This window comes from Pezoporus wallicus, unplaced genomic scaffold (genome assembly GCF_028554395.1).
Source record: "Pezoporus wallicus isolate ANWC-B61680 ecotype Strahan unplaced genomic scaffold, APGP_CSIRO_Pwel_v1 contig_13737, whole genome shotgun sequence".
Taxonomy (NCBI): Eukaryota; Metazoa; Chordata; class Aves; order Psittaciformes; family Psittacidae; genus Pezoporus; species Pezoporus wallicus.
Window position 1 is genome coordinate 541837 of NW_026641629.1, and position 25663 is coordinate 567499.

Genomic DNA, 25663 nt, shown 5'->3' on the forward strand with positions numbered 1-25663 from the left:
GGGTGCTGGGATCGCAGCCTCCGAGGGGGGCTCAGTGGGGCTTGGCCTGGAGATTTGGCACAAACAAGGCTGAGGGGGGTATGAGTGATGCTCATGAGCACTGGGATGGGCAAGTGCCCTTTGCCGAGGAGCAGCATCACACAGGGCCGCGAGCCATGACCGTGCCGTGCCTGGGAGGAGGGGAGTGTTTTCTGCAGTGGCCTTTGCAGGAGATGCTGCTTCTTCTCCAGTGTCCCTCGATTAGCTCATGGTGAGCTGCCGGCGGGGGGTGGCGCCTGCACATCCTGTCCCCATCCCAGCATCCCAGCCCAAACAGGCGGGATGCGCCGGGGGGCTGGGATCCCCGGGGACCTGGGGCTGGTTTGGATGGTGATGGATCGATGAAGTCGCTCCCAGCTCAGCCAGATCCCCCGAGGCTTTGGGACAGCGCGTTCCCAGTGAGTGGGGAGGCTGGGCAGGAGACACCACCCTCGCGTGTACTGGGGAGGGGGTAGGATGGGAGTGAGAACGGGAGACGGAGGCATTTAACCCCCGTTTAACCCCCGTTTAACCCCCGTTTAACCCCCAGGCAGGGCCTGGATGAGCCAGCAGCGGTGTGAGCAGGAGCATCCAGCCGGCAGCAGGATGCTGGCAGCAGAGCCGGGCTGCGGGCAGAGCTGCGCGGTGGCACCGGGAGGCTTTGCCATGGCACTGGCTGCTGTTGGCCCTGGAGCCTGGGCGAGCAGCCCAGTGCCTGGCTCTCTGCAGGACACAAGGACCACAGCGGGTGCTTCTCTTCGGGTTTATTAGCGTTAATATCGTTAGTCCCATGTCAACGAGAGCACACGCACAAAATGCCTGTTGCTGTCACCTGGCCAGGGCTGCAGCAGCGGTGCAGGGACAGGCAAACTGCATGGGATCAGTGCACCCCAGCCCACATCTGTGCTCCCCATGGATGCTCCAAGCCTGGCTCCTGCCTGCGGGGAACCGCTGTTCCAGGAACTGCTTGTAGAGGTAAGTGCACTTTAGGTGAGGGTTACTACACAGCTATTAGAGTATTAACAGACCTCGTAGCCATGAAGTCAGTGCTGCACCACGGTGGGGTGAGAAAAAGGACAGGAAACTGAAGGATGCTGGAACAGCAGCAGACCCCACCTCTGAGCATGGGATGTCCCATCCAGCTGGTGATGGATACCTCAACCACTGGGCAGAAACAGCCCTGACTGGGACTGCTTACTTGGCATTTGCTTTAGCTGGACTCTCGGTGTGGTGGTTCTCCAGGTAAATGATCTGGGAGGGCTTTTCGGGGGGGCAACGTGGTCTTGGGCTCTGCAGGTCCCAGGACAAGGCCAGGCTCGGTGCTGGGGCGTCCTCGGTGGAGTTCTGCGAGTCGGAGTCCTCAGAGGAGAAGCTGCTCTGGCTGGAAACCTGGAAGTATTCTGCCCGCTTATGGGCGGATGGACCACGTGTGCCGGCCCCGGGGGGCATGGCTGCGGGACACGGAGGGTCGGTGCCTGGAAGACGCGCCCGGGCCGGCGCTGTGAGGGGATGTCTCTGAAGGACCCGGCTGCTGTGGGTGAGTCCTGCAGCGCCCGGGCAGGCTCCGCTCTCGGGTTTGGGGAGGGAGGTGTTGGCAGAGGCGCAGTGGTGAGAGGCAGGATCACCCTCCGGCCCCTGATGGCCGTGGGGCTGCGGGGAACTTGGCTCCGCACGCAGTGAGGGGCTGGGAGCGCTGCTGGCCCGGGGCTGTCCTGTCCCGGCACCGGCCTCTGGTTGCTCCCCTGGCACCGCTGGCTCAGGAGCTCCCTCGCAAGGGGCAGCAGACCCCGAGCCGGGACAGCTGAAGGAGCCTCCGTGCCCCTCGGCCTCAGCTCCCCAGGCCTCCTGCAGCTCTGCCAGCATCTCCTCCAGGACCTGCCGCGTCTCCTGGTACCGGTGCCGTGCCTCGGTCCAGGCTGCCAGCGCGGGGCTGCTCCGCATCCTGCGCACCTGAGCCTTCATCTCCTGCAGCTTCTCCAGGGCGAACTCCACCAACAGCTTCTGGAAGGAGCTCTGCAGGCCCTGCAGCGCCCGGCCCTCCTCGCGCTTCCCCCGCCCCGGGCACTGCCCGCAGCACAGCTTCAGCCCCGCGATCTGGAACAGAAGGGAAGTGTGGCCATGCCCGGGCTGCGCCACGGCGCCGGCTCCCCCCGCAGCAGAGCCCGAGCTCCCACCTTGCTGGAGAAGCATCCGAGGTCCCGCAGCAGCTCCCGCTCCGCCTGGCGCCGTTCCACCTGCCTGTGGAAGCTCGTCAGCTTCGTCCGGAAAAGGGCCACGGCCGCCTGGAAGAGGTCTGCCTCTGGGAAAGCTGCGCCTTGGACCTCAGCTGCCTCCTGACACAGCACCAGGCCGTGCCGGTACTGAGCCTGCAGGGACAGGAGGGAAAAGCAAGCTCCATGTTCGGGAACGGCGCTGACCCCACGATGGGATGGGCGAGCAGGATATGATGAAGATCATTTGGTGGCACTACCAGGGCCGCACTGCAAATGTTTCTGGGCGAGAAGCAGCAAATAGAACCAGGCTCTCCAAAGCTCTGCTCTGTCCTGAGCGGAGCTCTGAGCTCTGTCCTTGAGCCTGAGCTCTGCTCGCCTCAGAACGCACCAAGTGCATCGCCCTGTCCCGAGTGGAGTCACTTTGCCTCATCCTCCCTGCGGTGCATGCAGCCAGCGGGCTATGGGATGAACAAAAGCCTGGCACCACATTATCTGCTGTCTGATGGACACCCAGGCTCTGCGAGACGAAGGGGGCTGTGAAGGACAGAGCACGGCAGGGGCTGGGGACAGCATCCCCAGCCCAAAGCGCACCCAGGAGCCACACAGCTCCCCTCTCACTGGAACAAGGCTGCCCAAAGACCCTGGTAAAGTGGGGCCTGAAGACTGCAGCTTGACCTGCACCCGGCCAGCCTGGGCACAGCCGCGATTGCCAGAGCTGGGGGTTTGGGCTGATCCTATACAGCTTTGTTAAGACATTCAAATGTTTCTAATTTGGTGATGTCTGCCCAGCACCAGGCAGGGCCCGGAGCTGCCCCAGGGTCTCGTGTTACAGAAAAGCCCTCTCGAACATACTGTTGCCTGTGCGAGGAACTCGTTGAACTGCTCGTCAGACCCCAGGAAGCTCTCGGGGCTCCACTCCTCAGCACCCATCTCCTGCAGCCGCGCCGCTGCCTCCCCGTCCAGCCACAGCCCCAGCTGCAAGAGAGAGCGGGGTCAGCAGCACCTCCCCTTCCTTCCCCACCGGAGCATCCCGCCCCGCTCGCCTCTAATGAAAATCAAAGCTCGGGCAATCCTGTTGTTCTCCGGGCTTCCTTCACCAGCAAACCCCAGGGAAACGCGCCCGAAGTGCTCAGCTGCGGGAGCACCGCAGAGGACAATGCATCCCGCTGCACCCAGAGCAGGGCCACCTCACCTTGCTGAACTCAGCCTCCAGCTCCCGCACCTTCCGGAGGAACTCCAGGCGCTCCAGGGAGCTGTTGGACTGGAACACCAGGTCATGAAGCTCTTCCTCCAGCTGATTGTACAGCGCCTCGGCCGACTCCATGCTGGTCCTGGTGGTTGGGGATGAGGGGGGCCATCAGTGCTGGGTGCTGCCAGGCGAGCTGCGGCAGCTCCCGGCGGGCAGGACTGGATGGGGCAGCTCCTGGGAGCGGGCATGTGGCCATGCGGAAAGCGGGGATCAGATGTGCAATGACCCAGCACGTGCAGATGGAGAGATGCGGGCAGGTGCCTGGGTTGGGAGCCAGCCATGGATCTCCGGCCACGCATATCCCTGGAGCCCACCTAGGACATGAGGACGCTCCCAGCTGTGTGCTGGGCAGCATCTCCAGTCCCACACACCAGGAGCACCTTTCACGTGCCGACATCTCCCCATCCACGGAGCAAGGTGAAGGTTGGGGAACATGGGATGGGAAAGCGTTGGCTTCCCGTGCCCCCGGAGAGAGAAGGGAGCAGGAGCCCGGGACTCACGCTGCCGGCATGCACGGGCTGCGGGCGCGAGCGGCACCGCCGAGGCCTGGCCCCATCTAGCGGCTGTGCCTGAGAGCAGCCCGCGGGAGCCGCTGCGGGCCCCGCCGAGCAGCCCCAGCGCCTGGCCCCGGGGCAGGAGGCCAGGACCCGGGCACCTTCCGCAGCGGGGGCACGGGAGATCCCGCAAAGGGCGGTCCCCGACACGAGCCTGCGGGGCAGGAGGGAGCCGGGCGTGCTGGGAAGAAGCCGGAGCTCCTGCGGACACGGGGTTCCTGCGGCGGTGGCTCTGCAGCCAGGAGGCAGCCGGGGGTCCCCGGTGCTGGCCGCTCTCCGAGGTGAACCCATCCCGTCCTACCTGACGTGGGCCGAGGTGCGGAGCCGGGCGGCCTCCCTGCGCAGCCTGGCCAGCACGGCCCCCCCCTCGCGCTGCACCCACACCAGCGGCGCATCGCTCAGCACCCTCCGCATCAGCTCCCGGTGCCTCCCGATGCAGGCGCCCGCATCCTGCAAGGGAAGGTTGGGCACGCTCTCACCTGGGGTGCAGCAGCTCCCATCCCACGCAGGGACCAGCAAAGGGGGCAGGGACAGCCCCATGGCTGGTCAGGGAGCGGCTGCACCGAGTTTTGAGCAACCGTGGTGAAATGTGGCTGTGTCGGACTACAGATGGGCACTGCAACCTGCAGTGCTGCATCCCGCTGTTATCTGCATCCCCTCCTTTACCTGTGTCACCACCAGCGTGTTGCCAGTCCGCAGCTCCTGGATGCAGCTCCGCAGCAGCTCCGATGCCCGCCGGAGGCTGGCCGTGAAGGGATGCAGTTTCTGTGGGTGGACACACAGCAGGTCAGTGGGGTGGGCAGGGGGGCAGGAGGGCAGCCTGCCTGTGAGGAGGAGAAGGAGCGGTGCCAGGCCAGAGCAGGGAATGCCGTAGGGCACTGGGTTAAATCTGAGGAAGGGAGCGTGGAGGTAGATGGGCAGTTGCAGGCAGGAGCAGGCAGGAGGGGGCTGCCCTCCTGCACTCAGAGCTCTCCTTTCCCTTCCCCTCTCCTGGGCTTTCCCATTGATTTTCGGGGATGTGCGACATGGAAGCGGTGGTGGGGGTGAGGGGTGGGGAGGAGAGGTGGGGAAAGGGGCACTGCAGGGAGGTGAGGCTGTGGCTCATGGCGTGGAAACAGACACCTGGAAGAACTGCACCCACTCGCCGTGGCTGTAGGGGAAGGCACCGTCCAGCTCCGGTGTCAGCTGGGAGCTGTCGACGAAGCGGCCCAGAGCCTTCAGCGACGGCAGCGACTCCACCTGCGGGCACGGGGCGGGTGAGCGCTGCGGGACCCACACAGGGACACCCCCAGGGACAGCCTGGAGCAGGGGCACAGCCCCTCCTGCCCTGAGCACCCTGTCCTGGTAACCAGCGGGTTGGCCCTGGGAGCACCACGTGTGACAGCTCCACTCGGAGCATCCCCCGGCCTCCCCATCGTGTTTGAATGCACGGGAGATCACTGGACCACAATGACCTGCCACGACAGCGCAGCTAGGTGATCACTAATATTGCACATTAACCCGAGCAGCACTAAAGGAATAAACCCAAGTTTAGGTTTATTATCCCAGTGCCCGTGTCCAGGCGCTGGAGGTAACAGGGAAGGCGCTGGCTGCCCTGGGACAGCTTTTGCCTACTGCAAGCCCAGGGATCCCCATGGAGGTACAAGCCCCACCGAGGTGCTGCTCTGCCTGGGGTCCCCCAGCTGGGAACTGGGTCCTCCAGGTAAAGGGCACAGAGGATCCCCTGTGGCAGGAGGCTCCGCTCACCCTCGCTCTGCTCTTCCCACAGGAGACAACGTGGGGACAGGAGGAGGGGGCAGGGACAGGCTCACCTGCACCCCGGGCAGCTTCTCGCGGTGCGTGACCAGCTCCTTCTCGGCCAGCAGCAGCACGGTGTGGATGCAGCCCGGCGAGATGCTCTGCGGGGAGGAGTCACCACCCCAAATGACAAACCCCGCGGTGCAGCCCTCGGGGCTGCCCAGCTCAGTTGGGGCTGGTGAGTCAGTTACAAAGGAAGAGGCTCCTGAGCCCACTGGTGTGGGGAACAGAAATGAGTCGCTCGGGCCGTAACCCTGTCCCAGCCACCAGCTCCCTGGCAGAAAGGACCCACAGAAAGAGCCTTGTGAGCAAAGCCCTTTGCTTGCACCAGTGATGCTTCTGCACGCAGAGAGCACTGGGGCTGGTGTGGGATTCACTGGGCAGGCTGCAGCCAAGCCCTGAGCACACAGAGGCAAAGGGTGCCCTGGCAGGGAGGACCCACAGCCCCAAGACACCGCAGGGCCCCCCAGCAGCACTGGCTCCCAGGCACGGACCCCCCACCCCAGCACATCTGTGTGTGGGTGAGTGGAGCATGGAGTACCTGGGCAGAGCGGAGGGCAGAGAACAGGACAGGAGCAGGTGGCTGCTTCCTGGCATCCACCACGACGGTCAGGCCGGCGTCCTTCGTGTCTTGCCTGGCAAGGGGAGACAAAGCAGGAGGCAGCACACGAAGTCCTCAGGTAGGACCCACTCTAAGCCCGGTCCCATGGCTCTAGGCAGGCAGGAACCGGCAGCCACAAGCAATGGCCTTTTCCCTGTGGGATGCCTGAGGCGAGGGCAGGGCCAGACCTCATAGAGGCAGGTACAGGGTCCCCGCGGGTGGCTGCAGGAGGGGCTCTGTGGACATGCCGGATGCTGGGCATCCACCCCTGCTTGGCCAGGGGCTGCCTGGGACCCTGAGCCGGGGAGCAGGCGGGGGGTCCATGGCAGCTCCCCCAGCCCTTACCTGGCGATGGAGCAGAGGTAGAGGATGAGCGTCCCCAGCTCAGCGGCCGAGCACCACGCGGCCCCCCAGGCGCTGCCACCGGTGGTCACCTGGAGCAGGGCCCTGCCCTGCCTGTCCGAGCTGCCTGCAGGGAAAGGGGTGCGTGACCCCCCCGGAGCCGCTGCGGGCTCCAGCCCCAGGGGCCGGCGCTGCCCATGGCTGCAGGAGCGGGCTCTGCCCTGTCTGGGCTCGGGGGCTCAGCAGCGGCCCCCGCACCCCAGCCCTCCGGAGGGCTCTCGGCAGGAGCCAGCCCTGGAAATGGCAGGGCAGAGCTGCCTGTGTGCTCCTCCTGAAGGAAACGGTTTTGTCACCGTTCTGCAGCTCTTGGGAAGAAGGAGAAGCCAAATGTTTAGTGCTTGGCAGCTAAAGCTGAGCGGCTTCACTGGTGAGGAATGGTGTGGGAGGGCTCGGTGCAGCTGGGGATGGGGCAGCTGCTCCGAGCAGGCTGCTTGTTTTTATGGTTCTCATTCTTTTTGCCCAGCTGAAAGAAAATCCCCCCCCCCCGGGTGCCCTGTGCCTCCAGCAGAGCCCCAGGACCTCCCTCCAGCAGCTCAGTGCTCTCCCTCTGGAGCCCAATCCCGACATCCGTGGGTCGCGGTGCTGGTGGTACCTGGCAGGCACACGATGCCTGAGTGCAGCAGCCCCGTGTGCAGGTCCTGCCAGGCCGGCGGCTCCCAGCCCACAGTGCTGGTGCTGGTGCTGGTGCTGGGCATGGAGGGTCCATTCTTACAGCCGGAGCTTTCCATGGGTCGTTCCTCCGCAGGGGCAGGGGCTGCCACATCCGAACCTGCCCATGGGGACAGAGGAGAGGAGCCGATAATGTGTAACGAGGCAGGGGAATGCAACGCCCCCGCACAGGTCCCCCAGCCCTGCTCGGCCGGTACCTTTCCCGCCTGCCTTGGCTCTGCCCATCCTGGGCGAGTAGATGGCAGACATCTTCCTCCAGGCCCCTTCCTGCTGGCTGCCGGCTCTTTCATCCCCAGGGGCCGCCCCGAGCCGGGGCCCCTTCAGGAAGGAGAACTTGTGGCCGGAGCCCTGGGGCAGCCGGGGGCTGCTCTGCCGCGCCCCTGCCTGGGCTCGGGGGGTGAGGAGCGTGGGGCTGCCGGCCCCCATCCCGCGCTGCGCGGGGCTCTCACGGGGAGCGGCGGGGGGCGGCTCGGGGCCGGGGCCGTCCGGCTCCTCCAGGATGGCTGCCATCAGCCCGGCGCCGAAGCTCACCGGGTTCTGCAGCGCGGCCAGGTACGAGTCGCGGTGGCGGCACCGTGGCCCGTGTGGCCCCGGCTCCCGGCTCAGCTCCCGCCCCAGGCACGGGGTGCAGGGACCCTCCTCCGAGCTCGGTGTCGCCCCGCAGGGACCCCCGTTCACACAGGGGAGCGCAGCCTTGTTCCCGGCGCCCGCCGGCAGGGACCTGGCCAGGAGGCCCATCTGCTCCGGGGACAGCTCCAGCAGGTCCACGTACTCCCCCTCCAGGTTCTGGCTGATGATCTCGCAGAGGCTGGGCATGGCCAGCGCGCTCGGCTTCTTCCGCAGCCCAGCCTGGTCCACCTTGATCAGTCCCGGGTATTTTCCCTGGCTCGACTTCCGAGAGGTGCCCTTGCAGCCCGGGATGGTGCCCACAACGTTGCTATAGGGCCCGGGGATGCCTGCCTTGCCGTGGGGCACGGGCACGCTGGGTGTTGCTGACTCGACTGCGGCTTCAGAAGCAGGGTCACGCTGGGTGTCCACAGACATCCCATCAGCTCCAGCCTTGGGCTTGTCGATGAACTCCGGTGTGGCAATGCTGCTCCACGGCAGCGGGGCGATGCCATTCTCAGTGGCCACCAGGCAGGTTTGCAGGGGGGCTCCGGCCCGGTCGCCGTTGATCTCCTCCAGCCACTCGTTGGTGAAGAGCAGCGTGTAGGCAGCCTCGGGGACCGGCATCTCCTCCACCGTGCACAGGTCCTGGGAGAGGTGCTTGAGGACGATGCGCGCCGAGTGCTCCTCGCACGGCTCCGCCTGCAGGTAGAAGTCCCCAGGGCGCAGCAGGAGCGGGTTGAGCGGCGCGAGGTGCACGACCACCTTCTCGTGCAGACACAAGGGCCAGCCTTCATGGAGAAAGATGCAGTTAAAGTAGGGAGCCTGGGAGGGAGGAAGAACACAGCGCGTGAGCGAGAGCCCCCACCAGCTCCAGACCCTCCCAGCCAGCCCCATGCACTCTCAGTACCCAGCTCTGCAGTTCCATGGTGGGGATTGATGAGCCTCATGACCCAATGGGATATCCCCAGCCTGAGCCATAGCAGAGCCCTGCAAGCCCACCCGCTGCTGCGTGCTCCCCATGTGCTAACAGAGGGGAAACCTCTGTCAGAGCCTCTCCAGAGACAAGACAAGGTGACCCCCCAGTCCCTCTGCCCCTATTGCAGGAACTGCATGTGCCAGGCTCGGTGCTGGAGCCATCCCAGGGAGCTGGATGCACCATGGTCCCCTTTAGGGAGGGGATGGGGACAGGAGGGGAGATGCAGAGGGAGTGCACAGGCTTACGCAGGCTGCCTGCCGGACGTGCTCGAAGAGGCGCTTGGCCGGGATGAGGAACTGGAGCAGGCAGCAGAGCCCATCACCCTGGTAGCTGGTCTCCAGCAGCCGGAAGACTTGCCCCAGCACCGTGGGGGCCGTGGCGTCGAAGGGCGGGTAGAGGGCCTGGAGGGCGCCCTGCACCGCTGCATCCAGGGAGCCGGCATCCTGCAGGAGGAAAGTGTCACCGGTGGGGACAGCAGCCCCGCAATGGGGCACTGACCCCACACATCCCATGCCCACCATCCCGTGTGCTGTGCCTCGGCCGGGTCCCTCTGTGCCCACACCGGCAACGTGCTGAGCTCGGGGGCTCCAAACCTTCCTGTACTGGAAGCTGGGAATGATCCGGGCACGGAGCACCCCAAGCACTGCACAGCCCAGGGGCAGGAGCACGGCCGGGTCTGGTTCCCAGCGCCGGGCTGTGGTTTAAGGAGCCTGAGAAAGGAGCTTGGGAATGGGGCCATGCGGAGGCGGAGGAGCTGCAGCAGCCAAGGGGTTAAGCTGAGCCAGACGCAGAGCAGAGCTTGGGGATGTGCCGGGCTCAGCAGCGCTGCAGGAATGCAGCAGATGGGAGGAAGGACAAACATGGGAAGATGGATTGGGTGTTTTGGTTCACTCTCATCACTGAATTTACTGAACTCTACATCGGTCCTTCAGGCTTTTTCTGGGAATCGCTCTGCTGGGTCACAGCCCCCTCCCTGCGCTTCCAGACTGGGATGAGGATGAGGACACTGCTTCGTGCCATGTGTAAACTGGGGGCTCCAAGTTGGCTCTCCCAGCCCTGCAGGAGACATTGGCCGTGCAGACCCGGCTGGTGCAGCCAATGCGTGGAGGAGCCATCAGCCAGCTCCTGTTAAACCCCAGCATCACTGCAGGCAGTGCCGGGTGACTGCAGACAGACATGGCTGCTGAAACGAGCCACGGGACACACAGGGGCTCCTCCAGCTCCTTGGCCAGTAGATACTGCAGGAGAGGCTCCAACACACAACAAATCTGCTGTGCCGGTGCCGGGGGCTGGAAGTGGAGCTGCAGCAGGAGAGGTGCAGATCTGTGTGGAGCAGGGTCAGGCCCAGCCTGGCTGAATGCGGATCTGCCCCTCTGCAGTGGGCCACCAATCCTCCTCCTCCTGCAGAGCACAATGTGGTACCTCTGCCTGTTGAGTACCAGGGAGCCACCAGCTCTGCCACTGGCTGCAGTCACAGCACAGGTGAGCCCATCTCCTGGGGTGGGCTCTGGATTTAACAGCGGAGGACAGCTCGCTGTCATCCCTGCACTCTGGGGTGGGAAGGTGGGATGAGCTGAAGGTGGGATGAGCTAAAGGTGAGCATTAGTTTCAGGCAGCTAATCCTTGGCCTGTGAGCCCATACAGAGATAGTGACCTCGGTTAATTCAGCTTAATTAGCTTTAATGCGCTTTAGCTAAAGCACTTTGCAGTCATGCTCTGGATAATTCTTGACTTTGTGTCCACACAGGAATCTCCTGCCCTTGGGCCTGGTGGGAGAGCAGGAGGAGAGCAAGTCCCTTCTCAGGGCCATGGGCTCTAAGTGGACGCCCCTGCCAGGCTGGTGGCTGTTGGACCATTGGTCTTCTCATGCTTGCTCTTGCCTTGTGCAGCTCCCAGGAGGGACTGGAGGCTGGCTCTGGAACAGCCCCACCGCAGGGTAAAGCCCAGCTCCCAGCTCTGCCTCTACAGGGTCACCATCCGCAGCGACCCATCCAGCTCCTAATGCTGCCCAGAGAGATGAGCCAGCTCTGTGCCCTGCCCAGGGTCACCCATACACAGCCCTGGCACACACAGAACCAGCTCTCTTGAAACCAAACTCGTGGCTCTGATAAAGCAAGTAAAACCAGAAGGAAAAGCCAGGAACTCTGCTCAGGGCAGGCTGCACCACGGGGTGATGGGCAGCCCCAAACCCGGCCATTCCCTGGCTCAGCCATGGTCTGATGGGGCAAAGGCACATACTTCCAGCTGCTCCAACCCACTGCCATCATCTCTGGTGACACTGGCCCCTCAAACCCTGAGCAGCCTCCCTGGCCTCAGCACATGCATCCCAGCTCCCTGGTCCCCTGCCTTGGGTAAAGTGAACTTGGGGTGCCTGGGGAGGGGCAGCCCCACTGCAGGGGAAAACGGATCTTCCAAACCATCACCAGAACCCCACAGCATGCGGAGGATGGATCCACTGAGTCAACAAAGCTGCTTCCTTGTCCGTGGAACAAAACCACCCAGGACTTCATCCAGCAGCGGGGACTGCGTGAGCCAGCGTCAGGAGGGAGCTGCGGGCTGATGGAGGCTCCAGACACAGCCTGGGTTGTGCTGGGGAAGTTTGGCCTGGAATGCCTAGGAATGTTCCCTGAGTGTCACAAAGCACTTCACCGCAGCGGGAGGCTTGAGGGGTAACCACGGTGGGAGATGCCAGGCCCCGGCCTGCCAGGGAGCGCTGGAAACCCAGACCAACCAGAACAACCATCAGCCCAGGTCCCTCCACCAGCTGCGGGTGAGCGTGGAACCGAAACAAAAGGCATTAGGGAGCATAAGGAGATTTACATTTGCAAAGCTATTTCCATTTTAATAAGCCAAAGTGCTGTTAAATAGAGATTGATATTTCTCCCTAAATACCCATATTTTTAAAGTGGTTTACACCACCACGGCCAGCCGAGCTTTGGTGTTCTGGTGCTGGAAAGTTGCTTAACTCATACATGGGGTGACTCAGCTCCATCCCCCTTCTCCCTCCTCTCAGGAAGGAGCGAGGTTTGAGTGTTGAGACCAGCTCTGAATAACAATTCCTCTGGCTCTCCCACAGCTCTCACTGGCAGCAACTTTGGCAGGGCGCGATGCAGACAGTGAATGCTATCGACCCCCCGAGCCCAGCACAGCATCGCCCATGAGCCCACAGCAATGGGGACAAACAAGCCCTGGGACCCACTGAGCATCCTGTACCTGCACACCGGGCATGATACACGCGGTAGCACCTGCTTCTTGCACCCCATTCCCCAGCCAGACTTCACAGGGGTGTTCAAGCATCCCGGGATGCCACCCGCATGCGCCCTGCCCCAATGGCCCCATAGCTCAGGAGAGGCCATGGCCCATGGGTGCCCGTGGATGCTCATAGGGTCCCGTGGGCTCTCGCAGGGCAGGGCAAGGGGAAGGATAGGAAAAGAGAAGGAATTACCATGTTGGGTGGGAAGTGGTGGAGGGGCCTGGCACCAGCCGTCCCCTCCCTGGTCCTCGCCGGGGCCGAGCGCTGACCCCAGCCCGGTGTCCCCCGGCCCGGTGCTGCCGCTCGCCGCTCCCCCGGCGGCTCCTCCCGCGCTGCGGGCGGGGACGGGCAGCCCCGGTCCCCCCTCCCCGGCCCCCCCGGCCCAGGCCGGCTCCGGCCGCGCCCCTTCTGGGGGAAAAAAGAAGGGAAAAAAAGAAAAAGAAAAGGCGCAGAAAGCGCGAGAGCGGCGGGGCGGAGCGGGGGAGGGGCTGCCCCGGCCCGGGGGGAGCGGGGGGACCGAGGAGCACAACCGAGGAGGCGGCTCCTCCTGGGGACCCCGCCGGTGGCCCCGGGCGGGATGGGGCGGGAGCCGCTGCGGCTCCGTCCCCCCGGTCGGATCGGGGAGCGGGGGGGATGTGTAGGACCCCCGGGGGGGGGGGGGCAGCTCCGGCTCCCGGGATCGTTCCCAGCACCGGGAAGAGCACAGGGCTGCGTGTGCGTGAGTGTGCGCACACAACGGGGCGTGCAGCGCCCGGCGGGTCCCTCTCGTTAAACAAACACAGGCCGGTGCTGATGGGAACCATCGGGGCTGGTCTGTGTTCAAATCACAGCTCGCAGCTCGCGTTTCGCCGTTGGCCCAAAGCGCAGCTGATTAAAAGTGGCTCTGACGGCTTTTTGGGCTGTTCCAGCATGGAAAGTACCTACTCGGAGGCAGAATGGTGTGATTTATAGCAGCCAGAAGTTGTACAAAAACAACCAGCGCAAGAGCCAAAGCCACAGATTTGGTCTATCCCAGTGCAAAGTGCCGCTGCTCGCACAGCTTGGGCTGGACGTTCCCCCTGTCATGACTGGGTCTGGGATGGGACCAGGGATGGGACCAGGGATGGGTGGGATGGCCACAGCATGGCCCGCTGGGGCAGTCTGGATAAGGAACGTTTGTCCAGGGAGCAGCGAGCAGCCAAAGGACAGGCTGTGCAAACACGGCGAGACAGGAGGAGGTCCAGCTGCGCTGCTGGCTCAGCCGGACAGAGCACGGCGCCAGCACCCTGCGATTGCTTCCCATTTCCTTGGGAGCCAGTGGAGCCCAGTGCTCGCCCCCCAGGTCACGAGTGCTCCAGGGCTCAGGCACGGTGCCGGTGGGAGCCATGGGAGCAGGGCTGCAGCCCACCACCAGCTCCGATCCACAGGCACTGCTCAGCCCCTTGGCTCAAACCCGGTCCAAGCTGCCCGCCTGGGACCCCTAATGCAAACTGGGGCTGCATGGGCCAGCTTCTCCCTCCCTACCAGTGACCAATTGCTCCTTTAACTGTAATTCACTTACTCTGCTTCAGCCTTTATATTCCCTGAGAGGAGCATGGGCTTCTGCTGCCCTTTTTCATTCGCGTGGCCACTGGAGAAATGAGCCCAAGAACTTTCCCTGTCTTGTGCCCCTCTGCTGGGCACTGGGGCTGGGTGAGGAGGCTGTGGACAGAGGAAGGCAGTGTGACTGGCCAGGTCCAGCACCGGCAGATAGGGTCCCTCTGCAGCACTGGTGAGTAGGAGGGGCAGGATGTGAACCTGAGCCCCAGGGACCACATCACCCTGGCACTGTGTGTGCCTGATGGCAGCAGGTCCCTGCCTGCACCATGGGGTGCCTTGTTTGGGCTGTGCTTGATTGAGGAACACTGCAGATGCACCCGGTGTGGCTGGGTCCTGCTCTGCATCCCTGCAGCACCCCAAAGCAGCTCCTCCTGCCACCCAGACACAGCAAAGCCTGGAGGTGGGATCAGTGTGCTGGGGACTGAGCTCTCCCTAGCAAAAGGCAGAGCTGCTGTGGGCCTCCAGGGCCCTGACCCCATGAGCTCACCCTCTTCTGCTCCCTTTCTCCATGTCCTGCTTGTCCCGAGCAGCTGCAGGGACAGACCGCATGTGGCCTCGTGCCCTGCCCCTCCGCGGGCACAGAGCCACCATTCAGATCCCCCCGGCTCTGCCCGAGGTCACCATTCCTGCATTTTTATTTTTACGTTGCTGCAGATCCCCCCCCCCCCCCCCATCCCCTTTTGTCTCCCACGAGGCTCCCAGAGCCGTCCTCGTGTCACGAGCTGCGTGAGGAGCCCGCCTGTCTGCGCTTGACGGCAGCCCTCGGCTGCGGCGCCGGCCCCGGGGGTACCCCGGGATGTCGGGGTGGAGGCAGGGTGCCGAGCCCGGCCCTGGGGATGGACCCTGCCGCTGGGCTCCCGCTGGGACCTCGCGGCTGCGCCCTCATCTGCCTGTGCCTCGCTGAGCTCTCGGGGCCGGGGCGTTCCCGATGCCTGGTCCCGATGCAGGGGTCAGGGCTGGCGTCAGCAGCGACCCCGCGCTGGCTCGGAGCCCTCGGGGCCGGGTCACGGTGATCCTGCAGCTGGGAAAACATCAGCGGCGGAGCCGCGGCGCGGCCCCGGCTGCGCTCGGATGCTGCTGGATCAAAGGGTGCCGGGGGCCCGCAGGTGACGCGGCCCCGCGGGGCTGGCAGCGATCCCGGTGCTGACGGGACCCCACCGAGCTCTGGGTGCAGTCCCCGCGGTGTGGGGACAGCCCCAGAACAGACCACAGGGCAGGGCCCGGTTCTGTGCCTGGCACTGAGCTCGTCCTGGCTGGCAATGGGGCAGGGGAGGTTTTATCTCTCGCTGTGGACTTCTCTTTTCCAGGGTCCCCCGTCCCTGTCCCCCCCCCGTCCAGCCCGGTCACTCACTTTCCTTGTCCAGGCCCCAGGTTTTCCCCTGCGGTGTTTGCCAGCCCCAGGCCGCAGCGATGCCACCAGCACCCGCTGCCCCGTCCCTGGGGAATTCCCAGGCCAGCTGCGGCACTGCAGGAAGCGGATGTGGCTCCTTTCCTTCCCGAAGGCCGATGCACCCATTGCCAGCCCTTGCCGGGTGCTCACGCGAGGAGCTCGAGGCGGTGAGCTCAGGGGACCTGCCCTGGCAATGGGGCAGAGCCCCAGCACGGCCCCCCCCAGAGCCCCAGCACAGGGCGCAGCGTGGTTTGGGCCATTGCATCACACCAGAGATGCGGAAAGAGCTGTGGACAGCATCAGGAACTGCCCGCACGTGCCAAGGAGCGTGTGGGGCTGGAGCGAGCCCCGACCTGGGGATGGGGACAGCAGAGCGGGTCCTGGCCTGCAGCCGGGGCAGGGGACAGCCTGAGTGGGGACAGCCGGTGGCACACGAGAGGAGCATCCTGTAGCTCCCTGCCCTCGCTCCCACCTGATGGTCCTTTCCTGCACACACAGCTCAGCAGCCCCCAGCCCAGCTCATGCTCAGCTCTCTGCTCACAAAGCACTCTCATGTCCAGCCTGTGCAGCGAGCATTAGATGTGGCTTTGGCTGCTCCTATCCAACCACAGGAGCATTTGCTCAGGGTCTGTGCTCCTTGAAGGGGTTTTTGGTTCACTTTAAAAATCTCAGACCCAGAAGGAGACTTTCTGGTTTTGCTTCCTCTGTGCCGCTGCCTATAAAATTTCATTTCTCCTCATGGAAGAGGCTCTGGTTCCTCAATGCTCATCCCTAATGTCAACAGTTTTGAGACGTGGTGCCACAGACAGGAGGGCTTGAGCAATAGCTGCGTTTCACAAGCGCTTGGTTCAGGGATGTTTCCTCGGGCAGCCAGAACTTCCCTGGATGCAGCACAAGATCTGCCCGCATCAGCGGCCGTGGGCTTCCTCTGCTTGCTCCCGCCACCTCCCCAACGGGAAATGAAAGTCACTTAAATCATTTCTTCACTCAGCTCCATCCCACAGCCCGTGTGAGGGTCCGGCCAGCCTGGATCTCCCTGCTGGAGACCCCAAGGGTGCCCCCCTACCCCTGCCTGCCCCCAGCTCCTGCCCTCATCCCCAGCCCAAGAGCTGTGACATGTCAGGGCCCCGCAAGTTTTGCCGCTGGGATGTGATCCTGGTGGGCTGGATGTGTCCTCCTGTGCACGGCTGCCCTGTGCTGGGCACCCTCATGGTTTGGTTGCCCCCCATGCCCAGCCCTTTCACAGCCTTGCTGGGTGTAGGGGGACTCCAGGGTCTGCCCATATGCGATGAGAAACCATAACTCTCTTCCTTCAGCCCTTGCTGTGCCCCAGCGCTGCTCTGGTTTCACCGGAGCCTTTGGTGGGTCTGTGCTGACAGCAGCAGCTCGAGCCCAGGGCAGACCCGAGCTCTGTGGTGTGGAGTGAGGAGGCAGCAGGGCTGGCGGATGGCTCGGGCTTGGCAGAGGCAGAGCAGAGCAGGCAGCGAGAACACAGCCCCGTGAGGCAAACCCTGCCCGCAGCGGGGCTGCACCCCACGGGGAGCTGGACACCGAGCTCTTGCCGCCCGGATTTCCCTGCCTGTGAGGAGAGGCACCGGGCACGCTGCCGGTGTGCCATGCTGTGCCGTATCGTGCCGGGCCATATCATGCCATGCTGTGCCACGTTGTGCCGTGCCATAGGCACGGGTGCCAGCAGTGCAGAGGAGCCGGGCGGTGGCCAAGCAGGAAGCTGTGGGGCTCCGGGGCCGTCCCGCACCGGCTGTGGCAGCGGCTCCGACGCCTCCCTCAGCCCCGGTTCCCGTTTTGGCAGGGGTATAAAGGCAGCGCAGGCAGGGAGAGCCGGGCACTGCGGCACCGCGGGGCAGCCGGGATGGGAGCGCAGAGCCTGGCCGTGGCTTGCGGGGCGCTGGCTTTGTGCCTGGCACTCGCCAGGGCCGCCAACCCCGGCTTTGTGGTGAGGATCACCCAGGCAGGCTTGGACTATGGTGGGTTTGGCTGCTCGTTTCCCTGCTTGCAGGTGTGCTGGGGCTGAGGCATGGAGCTGGGTGCAGGGTCCTGGGGCAGGACAGGAGCCTTGGCTGGAGGTGCCAAAGGCACCATTGCTCCTTGCTTCCCACCGGTGCATCCCCCGGCTGGGACAGGCGCAGGGCAGAGGGTGCTGCTCTCATGGCAAGTGCCGGGGCAGCAGAGCCCTGAGCCCTGGAGGAGAGAGCTGCGGAGGTGGGAGCTGCAGGGGGGCACTGACAGAGATGGATGGGCCCCGTGCGGGTGTTACTGAGGCAGGCAGAGCCCGGCTCCAGTGGAGCGCTGTTATGGATTGAAATACACTCCACGAGGAACAGCTCATTTAGCCGGCAGCAATCCCAGCTGTGCGGGAGCAGGGACGTGACTCCCCTTCCCAGGCGGATGCAGGGATGCGGCTCCTGCTCGTGCTGTGCTGCTCCCTGGGACGTGTGCTCCATCCAGCTTTGCTAGCCCGGGCTGGGCATGGAGCAGCATGGTGCCTCTGCACACCTCACCCCGCACCCAGCGAGGACTGGGACCTCTCTCCCCTTCCAGTGCCTGGCCACCACCTTCCTCTGGGGCTTCAGCAGCACTGCCCATGTGCTCACAGGGCTCAGTGCACCCAGATAAGCTTTAAAGGTAGCCTGGGAGGTGGAAAGCAGCCAGGGCATCGCCTGCATGTTTCCTTTAACCCTTTTGCTGTGCGTCCTCCCCGCTCCCATGGGAAGTGTGTGGTGGGGATGATGCTCTCCCTCTGCCCCTGCAGCCCATCAGCATGGGATCGCGGTCCTGGAGAAGGAGCTGGCCCAGCTGAAGCTGCCGGACATCTCGGGTGACTTCCGCGTCTGGCACGTGGGGAAGGTGCAGTACGAGGTCTCCAGGTGAGTTCTGCCAGTGCCTGGAGCAGCAAACTGCACCCCAGCCTCTGCGAGGGGCAGGAGGGAGGAAGAGGATGGGGAACCTCGCAGCTATGAGGAGCATCCTGTCCCCTCTACAGCTCTCTGAGGTGCTGGCCCTGTCCTCTGGGCAGGCAGTGACTCTCCTGCTTCACCCCTTGTGCAAGGGGGAAAGGGGAATGAGGATGAAGGGGATGAGGATTTTGAAGCCCGGTGGGTGGAGGTGGCTTTGCCCATGGGAGCAGGAGTTTGGTCCCTGTGGAGATCCAAGCTCTTCACTGCCCCATTGCACCCCTCAGCTCCTGCAGCGCTGGGTTTTGAGCTGGTTTGGGTGGCTGCAGGGACCATGTTTCTAAGGGCACCATCACGCTGTGCTGTGCACCCCTGCCAGGCATCGCTGTGCTGGCAGGACGGGAGCTGGGATGCTGCCGTGTGCCCGGGCATGAGCCCCGCTCTGACGTGACTTGTGCCTGTCGCTGGTTTCTGTTTAGGCTGTCCCTGCGCGGCTTCCACCTGCCCTACTCACGGGTCTCGCTGGTCCCCGGCGTGGGCCTCCAGGTCTCCATCTCCAATGCCTTCGCCGAGCTGGACGGGAACTGGCGGGTGAAGATGCACTTCATGTGCGTGCCTGGCTCCTCCGCTCCCTGCCCTGGCTCTGGACAGGTTCCTTCTCCTCTCCTTTCTCCTGCTGTTTTGGCAGCTCTGGCTTTGCTCTCTCCAGAGTCTGTCCTGCAGCCGCTGTGTTCCTGACAGGAGCCAGGCCCCTCCAATGGCAGGAGCCCCCAGAGCTGCCCACAGTGGTTATCCTGCTTGCCAAGTGCCTGGGGAGACAACGTGAAGCCATCTCCCCTCTTGTGGCACCTGGGGTGTGAGGGACGGTCCCTCCTACCTGCCTGCACTGGGGGCACCTTCCTGAGCGCCTGCAGGGACAGGGGGTGGGGAAAGGTTGGTGCCACTTGGCCAGGCACAGGCACCGAGAACCGTCCCTTTCTCGTCCCGTCCCTGCAGCCGGGACCACGGCTCCTTTGACCTGAGGGTGGAGAACGTCTACATCAAAATCCACCTGAGGCTGGGCAGTGAGGCCTCCGGGAAGCCCACGATCGACACCTCCGCCTGCAGCACCCGCATCTCCAGCATCCGCGTGCACTTCTCGGGCAAGTTTGGGTACGTGACGGCGCTGCGGGAACGTGGCTGCCGGGCCCTGGTGTCAGGAGCAGGATGCTGGAATAGCTGCGTGCCTTGGGGGCTGCCCTGCAGGCTGCCCGCACCAGCCCGCTCTGGCCTCTTGCACTGTCCTCATCCAAGTGTGCAGCTGCACGAGCTGAAAACCGGCCTGAATTTACCCTGCATGTTTAGGGGGGATTTAAGGCAGTCACTGGACGTGTGTGCAGGGGGTTGCAAGCGTGTTTGCAAATATAAACCCTGAGGCAAAGCCAGATGCCAGCTTGCTGTGGGAATGATGTTTCCCAGTGTCCTGCATCATTAGTGTTCCTGTTTCCCGGGCAAGTACTGCAGCAGCCTCTGAGCTGCATAAAGCAGGACTCCTCTCTGGTTTTCTCTGCAGGTGGCTTTACAACCTGTTCCATAAAGCTATTGAGTCCAGGTTCCGGAAGATCCTGGAAAGCAAGGTAGGTGAGGGAAGGAGGGCAGAGCCCCGGGTTTTCAGGTCTTCTTTAGCCTCTGCTTGTAGCTGATGAGGGACCAGAGCACATGCAGGGATGTGACTGGAGCCAGAGTCCACAGGCATGCTATCCATCTGGTGAGAACCAGAGGAATGGGCACCGCTAACTCCATCCCTGGCAGTGTCCAAGGCCAGGTTGGACAGGGCCTTGGGCAATATGGTTGTGAGGCGTCCCTGCCCGTGGCAGGGGGTTGGAACTGGATGATCTTAAGGTTCTTTCCAACCCAAAGCCTGCTATGATTGTAACTGCAGCCCCCGCAGCATCGTGTGCCTGGGGCTGGATCCAAAACCTGCAGCTGCTGCCAAAGCCAGAGTAATTGGCTCCTAATGAACAAAGACTTTCCTTTCCATGTGGTCGGTTAATTGGATCTTATGCCTTGGCCAAGCCCGGTGCAGCAGAGGAAACCTGGTCAGAGCTGTCCTTTAAACGCCTGCGCTCTGCTTTGGGGAGCACGGGGGGGGGAACTCTCATTCTGGACTTGACACTTCCCATCTTGTTTTAGTGGGGAGGCCCCAAAACCAGTGCAGGAACCTACATGCAGGAGTCCTGCAGCAAGACAAGGCCCAAGCTGTTAGCTGTAATTACTACAAGGCCGACTGGCAGAGTTACAGCCTCCCTGGATGCGACCCTTGCTCAGGAAGGAAGCAGTTGGAGAGCAGGCAAATCCCACTCCCACAACAGACCCCATCCTGCCCGGGCGCTATTCCCAGTGCCATGCATTGGCATTCCCAAGGCCTCTGGGAGCTGTAGCAGCAGATGGGCTGGCAAAAGGAGCCAAGCCAGAGCTTGAAGGCCCTTTCTGCTGTTTTGCCTCATGGAAGGAGGGCTTTGGGTCTCCAAAGGAGCTCTGTGCTCCCAGGCAGCAATGGGTGTTTCCAGCACAGACAGAGGAATATCGTCTGGGCACTGGGCAGAGCAGAAATATGTCAATAATGCCATGCTCAGGGCTCTGTCCCTCCTCTTCCTCCCCGGTGCTGCACAACCAGTGGCTGCATTGCTGTCAGTGGGGTCACTGCTCCTCTGCAGCTCCGCATCCCTCTGCTGCTGCAGGCTGGATGCCCGGTGAGGCAGACGATGGCTGTTTGTGCCGTTATGTGGAAGCGCTGGAAGAGACCTTGTGCAGATTATCTCCTGCAGTGAATTTCCTGGGCTAGTGTTTAGCCTGCAGTTAAATCCTGCTGCAACGCCAAGGCTTCAGCCGTGGATGAGAGCAGCAGAGGGACCTGCTCTCTGTCCTGGCTGTAGGAGCTCACGGCAGCGCTGCTTTGTCAGTGCTATCAGTGCCCCTGCGGGGGGATCAGCTCTTCCAGCTGCTCCGCCTCAGCCAGGTCTTGGCTGCTCAGCACAGCCCATTCCAGCATGGGCCATAGGAAAGAGTGTGAGGGCACGAGGGAGCTTCCTTTTGAGGGCCCCATGGAGCTGGGCTGTGCGTGGGGAGCTTGCTGCAAGCAGCTGTTTGCAGGCACAAACCCTGCCTGTGTCATGGCCGCTGCGCTAAGGTGCTGCCTGCTGAACAGAGACAACCACCTCCGAGTGCCCTTTATTTAATGAGCTCTTGCAAGGGTGAAGCCAGCCCTGGGCTGCGGCTCTGCCTGGGCACAGCCTGGGCTGCGCTCCCTGCCCCTGCCCAGCTTCGCCCTCTCCCTCCCGCAGGTCTGCGAGAGCGTGGCCAAGTCTGTGCGCAGCGAGCTCCAGCCTTACGCCCAGACCCTGCCAGGTACCGGGGCTGCACGGGGCTTGGGGGGCAGCTCACAGCATGCCCCGGCCATGGGGACTCTGCTTTACCTGTGTCACTGGTGGGGATGCAGCTGCCGTACCCGGGGGACCCAGAGCATCCCTCGGTGCAGCAGCGGCTCAGAAACTGCCAGGAGGGAAACGGGAGGTTTTGCTTCTGAATAGAAGCAAGCACACATGAAGCTGTTGTTTTACAGTCACAGCCCAGATTGATGCCGTGGCTGGGATCGATTACTCCTTGGTGGCACCCCCAACTGCTACTGCGCAGTCCCTGGACGTGGACCTGAAGGTGAGAGGCTGCCCTGGGAGAGCCAATGCCTTCCCACAGGCGGTGGGGACCAGGTTTAGGCACCTGCTGCAGGTGCTCTTTGCCAGTGCCAGTCCCACCACCCCCTGCTCTCTGCTTCTCCAGGGTGAATTCTTCTCCCTGGCTCACCGCTCCGCCGTCCCCTTCCCTCCGCTGGCGCTGGCCTTGCCCCCGGACCACGACCGCATGGTTTACTTTGGAGCCTCCAGCTACTTCTTCAACACAGCCAGCTTCGCCTACCACGCGGGCGGGGCGCTGGTCTTTGAGATCACCAACTCCGTGGTGAGCAGCGCAGGGGGACGGGGCTGGCCCTGCCGGGGCCATGGGCGCTGAGCTCGCCATGGGCTCGGCTGTGCCGCATTGCCCTGGTGTGACTGTTCTGGCACAGATCCCAAAGGGCGTTGAGTTCCACTTGAACACCTCCACCTTCTCAGCCTTCATTCCCCAGGTGAGTGCCCGGCCCTGCCTCCCCACAGCTCCTGTGTTTTGCTCCATGCAAAGTGCTCTCCCCCAGGGATGGGGCTTTGTGCTGCTGTCCCTGCCCTCTCCCTGCCCCTCTGCAGCTGGAGGAGATGTACCCACACATGGAGATGAAGGTCAGGCTGTCCGCCCCTTCCGCCCCGTTCCTGACCATCGGACCGGATGGGCTCTCCCTCAAGCCTGTTGTGGATATCCAGGCTTATGCCATCCTTCCCAACTCCACCCTGGCTCCCCTCTTCCTCCTCAGCCTGGTGAGTTGTGACTGCGGCCCTGCTGGGGCAGCTCAGGGTGCAGGCACAGCTTTAGGTGCTGCTGTGTGCCCATGAGCCCTGCCCTGCATCCCAGTGGGACAAAGATTTGGGCTGTGCAGCATCCCCCTGCTGCGCTCAGCAGCGCTGAGCCACTGCTGCGAGCTCCTGCCGGGGAGGTGCCGGGGGCTGCCTGGCACCGCCCGGTCCTGGTGTAGTGGGGATGTCCCCAGCAGAAGACAGCCGAGCTGGCACAAGCCAGGTTTAATGCTGTGGGAAAGGCACCCTGGATGGGCAGCGTCCTGCTGCCTTTTGGCTGCTCAGAGCCATGGCTGGGTGCCTGGTGTGGGGGGAGCACTGCCAGAGCTCTGCTCTCTCCCAGACAGGCAACGTGTCCGCTGTCATCGACGTGAAATCTGGCCACATCGTTGGGAGCCTGAAGGTGGGCAGGTACGGAGGGGGAGCAGCCGGGGGGGCTGGGGGTGCCTCTGGGCTCTGGGGACAGAGGTGAGGTGGGGAGATCCCAGAATGTGGACCTGGTGTGGAGGGGATGGGTTGGGGCTGGAGGGAGCAGGATCCATGTGCAATGAATGGGTGGGACGTGCCCCTCCATTGGGACACTGCCACAGCACCACTGCTGTCCCTGTGCAGGTTGAAGCTCTCTCTGAAGCATTCGGATGTGGGCACTTTCCAGGTAAACCATCCCTGACCATGAGCAGAGCCGCAGCATGGAGGCAAGAGCCTGCTGGGGGGCAAGGAGAGGGTTCACTCCCCTCTGCCCCCCAACACCGGGAGCTGGGGTGCACCCAGGGTGCAGAGCCAGATGCTGTTGCCTCCCTCACCCCTACACTTCCTACCCTGCCAGCATGGCCAAAGCTGCTGGTCTCTGGCAAAGTGTGTGCCCACTGCAGCTCCTCGTCTCCTTTCCTTTCCCCGATTACCCTCCCGTGCCATCTCCTGCTCTCCCACAGCCTAAAGCTCTTCTCCTTCCCCTCTTCCTGCTCCTCAGGTACGAATGCTGCAGTCCATCATGAACGTCCTGGCTTCCAGCATCCTGCTCCCACGTCTTAACGGTGAGAACCTGCTGCGGGGCTGGGGTGCTGCAGCCAGGCACGTTGCTCCATCCAAGCGGGTCCAGCTCCTCAGTTAAATCCCCATTGCCAAGCCTGATCCATGGGTGAAGCCCACAAGTGCCTGCGGGCAGAGGGGTCGCGAGCCTCTTGGTGCTGTGATGTGCACCCAGCAGTGAATGCAATGGAGGACATGAGCACGATGCACATCCTAATGCCTTCCAGCCCCTCTGCCCCGCTCGCTGCTTCTCGTGACTCCCCAGCAACTCAGGCCAGAGCCGGGCTGGGGTCCAGGCACAGCAGTGACACCATGTCCCCCAGCCTGGCTGTGGAGCTTGGGAGGAATTTCCTCTGCCTGCCCTGGGCACATGGGTGAAGGAAGGGTTAGGGGGAGGCAGGTGCCCGCTTTGCACAGCCCCTGCTCCCTCTTGCTCCCATTGCCATCCCAGCATGGCCGCGTGTGTTGTGTTTTGCAGAGAGGTTAGCGCAGGGCTTCCCTCTGCCACTGCCAGACAGGATACAGCTCTCCAACATCCTCGTGGGGTTTCACCAGGTGAGTGAGGGGAGCACTCGGGGTGCAGAACCGGCCCCCCCCCATGGTGGGCAGCAGGAACCACGCATCATTCTCCTGTTCTTAAACCCAGGGTCTGCGTTGCCCATTACACTTAGAGCACACAGCCCCGTGCAGCTGGGGTGCTGCGTGTGAGCACCCACTGCACACATCTGCCTGCGGTGGGTCAGGCAGCGCCTGCCAGACGTGGTGGAAGGAGCCCTGCCGGGTCCTGGGGCGAAGCCCCTGTTGTGGGGGCCTTGGGGGAGCCCCAGGGCGGTGCCACGATGGGGGTGCTGAGTGGCCCTATTGCAAGGCATGGCTGTGAAACGTCTCCAGCGCCCTTCCAGGGCTAGAATTAAGCTGCGGGCTATCAGAACCACGCTCCCTCCCGCGATGGGGGCGTGCTGGGGAACACAGGTGCCAGGGCCTGTCACAGCCTCGTGGTTTTATTCTTTCCCTCCCAGAATTTCCTGCTGCTCGGAGCAGACGTCCAGTACCAGCCCCGGGGACGGAGATAGAGCCGCAAGGACCTCGAGCACCAGCCCTGTTCCCTTCACCCCTTCCCTCCTCCCGCGCCCTGCTGCTGGCGCTGAAGACATCAGCTCATGTCCTGGACCGGGCAGCACCACCCGGGGCCGAATCCCGATCCCCCCGCCGGGTCCCCGGTCCCATCCTGCCCCTGGTCCCATCCCGCCCCCGGTCCCCCCCGGGCGGCAATAAAGGCGGCTGTGCCGGAGCGGTGTCTGTCGGAGCTCGTACCGGCTGTTTGCAGCCCCGCGGCCATGGTGAAGCCCTAAAGCACCGTCATTAACAAACACCGTCATTAACAACGCTATTAACACACACCGTCATTAACAACGCTATTAACACACACCGTCATTAACAACGATATTAACAGCGATATTAACACACACCGTCATTAACAACGATATTAACAACGATATTAACACACACCGTCATTAACACCGTCATTAACAACGATATTAACAGCGATATTAACACACACCGTCATTAACACCGTCATTAACAACGATATTAACAACCATACTAACACACACCGTCATTAACACCGTTATTAACAACGATATTAACACACACCGTCATTAACACCGTTAACAACAAACACCGTTATTAACACCCTTATTAACGAGCACCGTTATTAACAACGGTATTCACACCTTTATTAACAAACACCGCTATTAACACAGCGTCATTAACACCGTTATTAACAAACACCGTTATTAACAACGGTATTTTCACCGTTACTTCACGTTTCCGCGGCGGGGCGGAACAGCGGCAGCGCGGAACGCAGCGCCGGGGCCAGGGATGGGGGTGGGACCGCTTATGGCGGGGCCGCGACCGGTCCGTCCCGCTAAAGGC

At 63.1% G+C, this 25663-nt stretch overlaps 2 protein-coding genes across 3 annotated transcripts; one reads left to right on the top strand and one right to left on the bottom strand.

The window, feature by feature from the left end:
- Positions 1-1116: 1116 nt before the first annotated feature.
- KIAA1755 (KIAA1755 ortholog) lies at positions 1117-12778 on the bottom strand. Of its 2 annotated transcripts, XM_057424756.1 has the most exons (14): positions 12534-12778; positions 9334-9531; positions 7701-8934; positions 7427-7603; positions 6778-6901; positions 6373-6466; positions 5846-5932; positions 5157-5273; positions 4701-4799; positions 4336-4484; positions 3424-3562; positions 3084-3206; positions 2193-2384; positions 1117-2112 (listed from the first exon to the last, which is right to left on the bottom strand). In XM_057424756.1, the coding sequence occupies exons 1-14, from the start codon at positions 12534-12536 to the stop codon at positions 1213-1215; spliced, it is 3636 nt and encodes a 1211-aa protein (XP_057280739.1). In that variant the 5' UTR covers positions 12537-12778; the 3' UTR covers positions 1117-1212. The 2 variants fall into 2 exon arrangements, with proteins under 2 accessions (XP_057280739.1, XP_057280740.1); XM_057424757.1 differs by lacking the exon at positions 12534-12778 and having other exon boundaries at positions 7701-8900; positions 9334-9468.
- A 4358-nt stretch (positions 12779-17136) lies between these two features.
- Positions 17137-24916, top strand: LOC130607566 (bactericidal permeability-increasing protein-like). Its single transcript, XM_057424773.1, has 15 exons — positions 17137-17294; positions 18080-18194; positions 18701-18829; positions 19218-19373; positions 19774-19837; positions 21545-21608; positions 21823-21914; positions 22038-22214; positions 22321-22380; positions 22496-22663; positions 23043-23110; positions 23312-23354; positions 23670-23733; positions 24207-24283; positions 24748-24916. The coding sequence occupies exons 1-15, from the start codon at positions 17180-17182 to the stop codon at positions 24799-24801; spliced, it is 1446 nt and encodes a 481-aa protein (XP_057280756.1). The 5' UTR covers positions 17137-17179; the 3' UTR covers positions 24802-24916.
- The last annotated feature ends 747 nt before the right edge of the window (positions 24917-25663 follow it).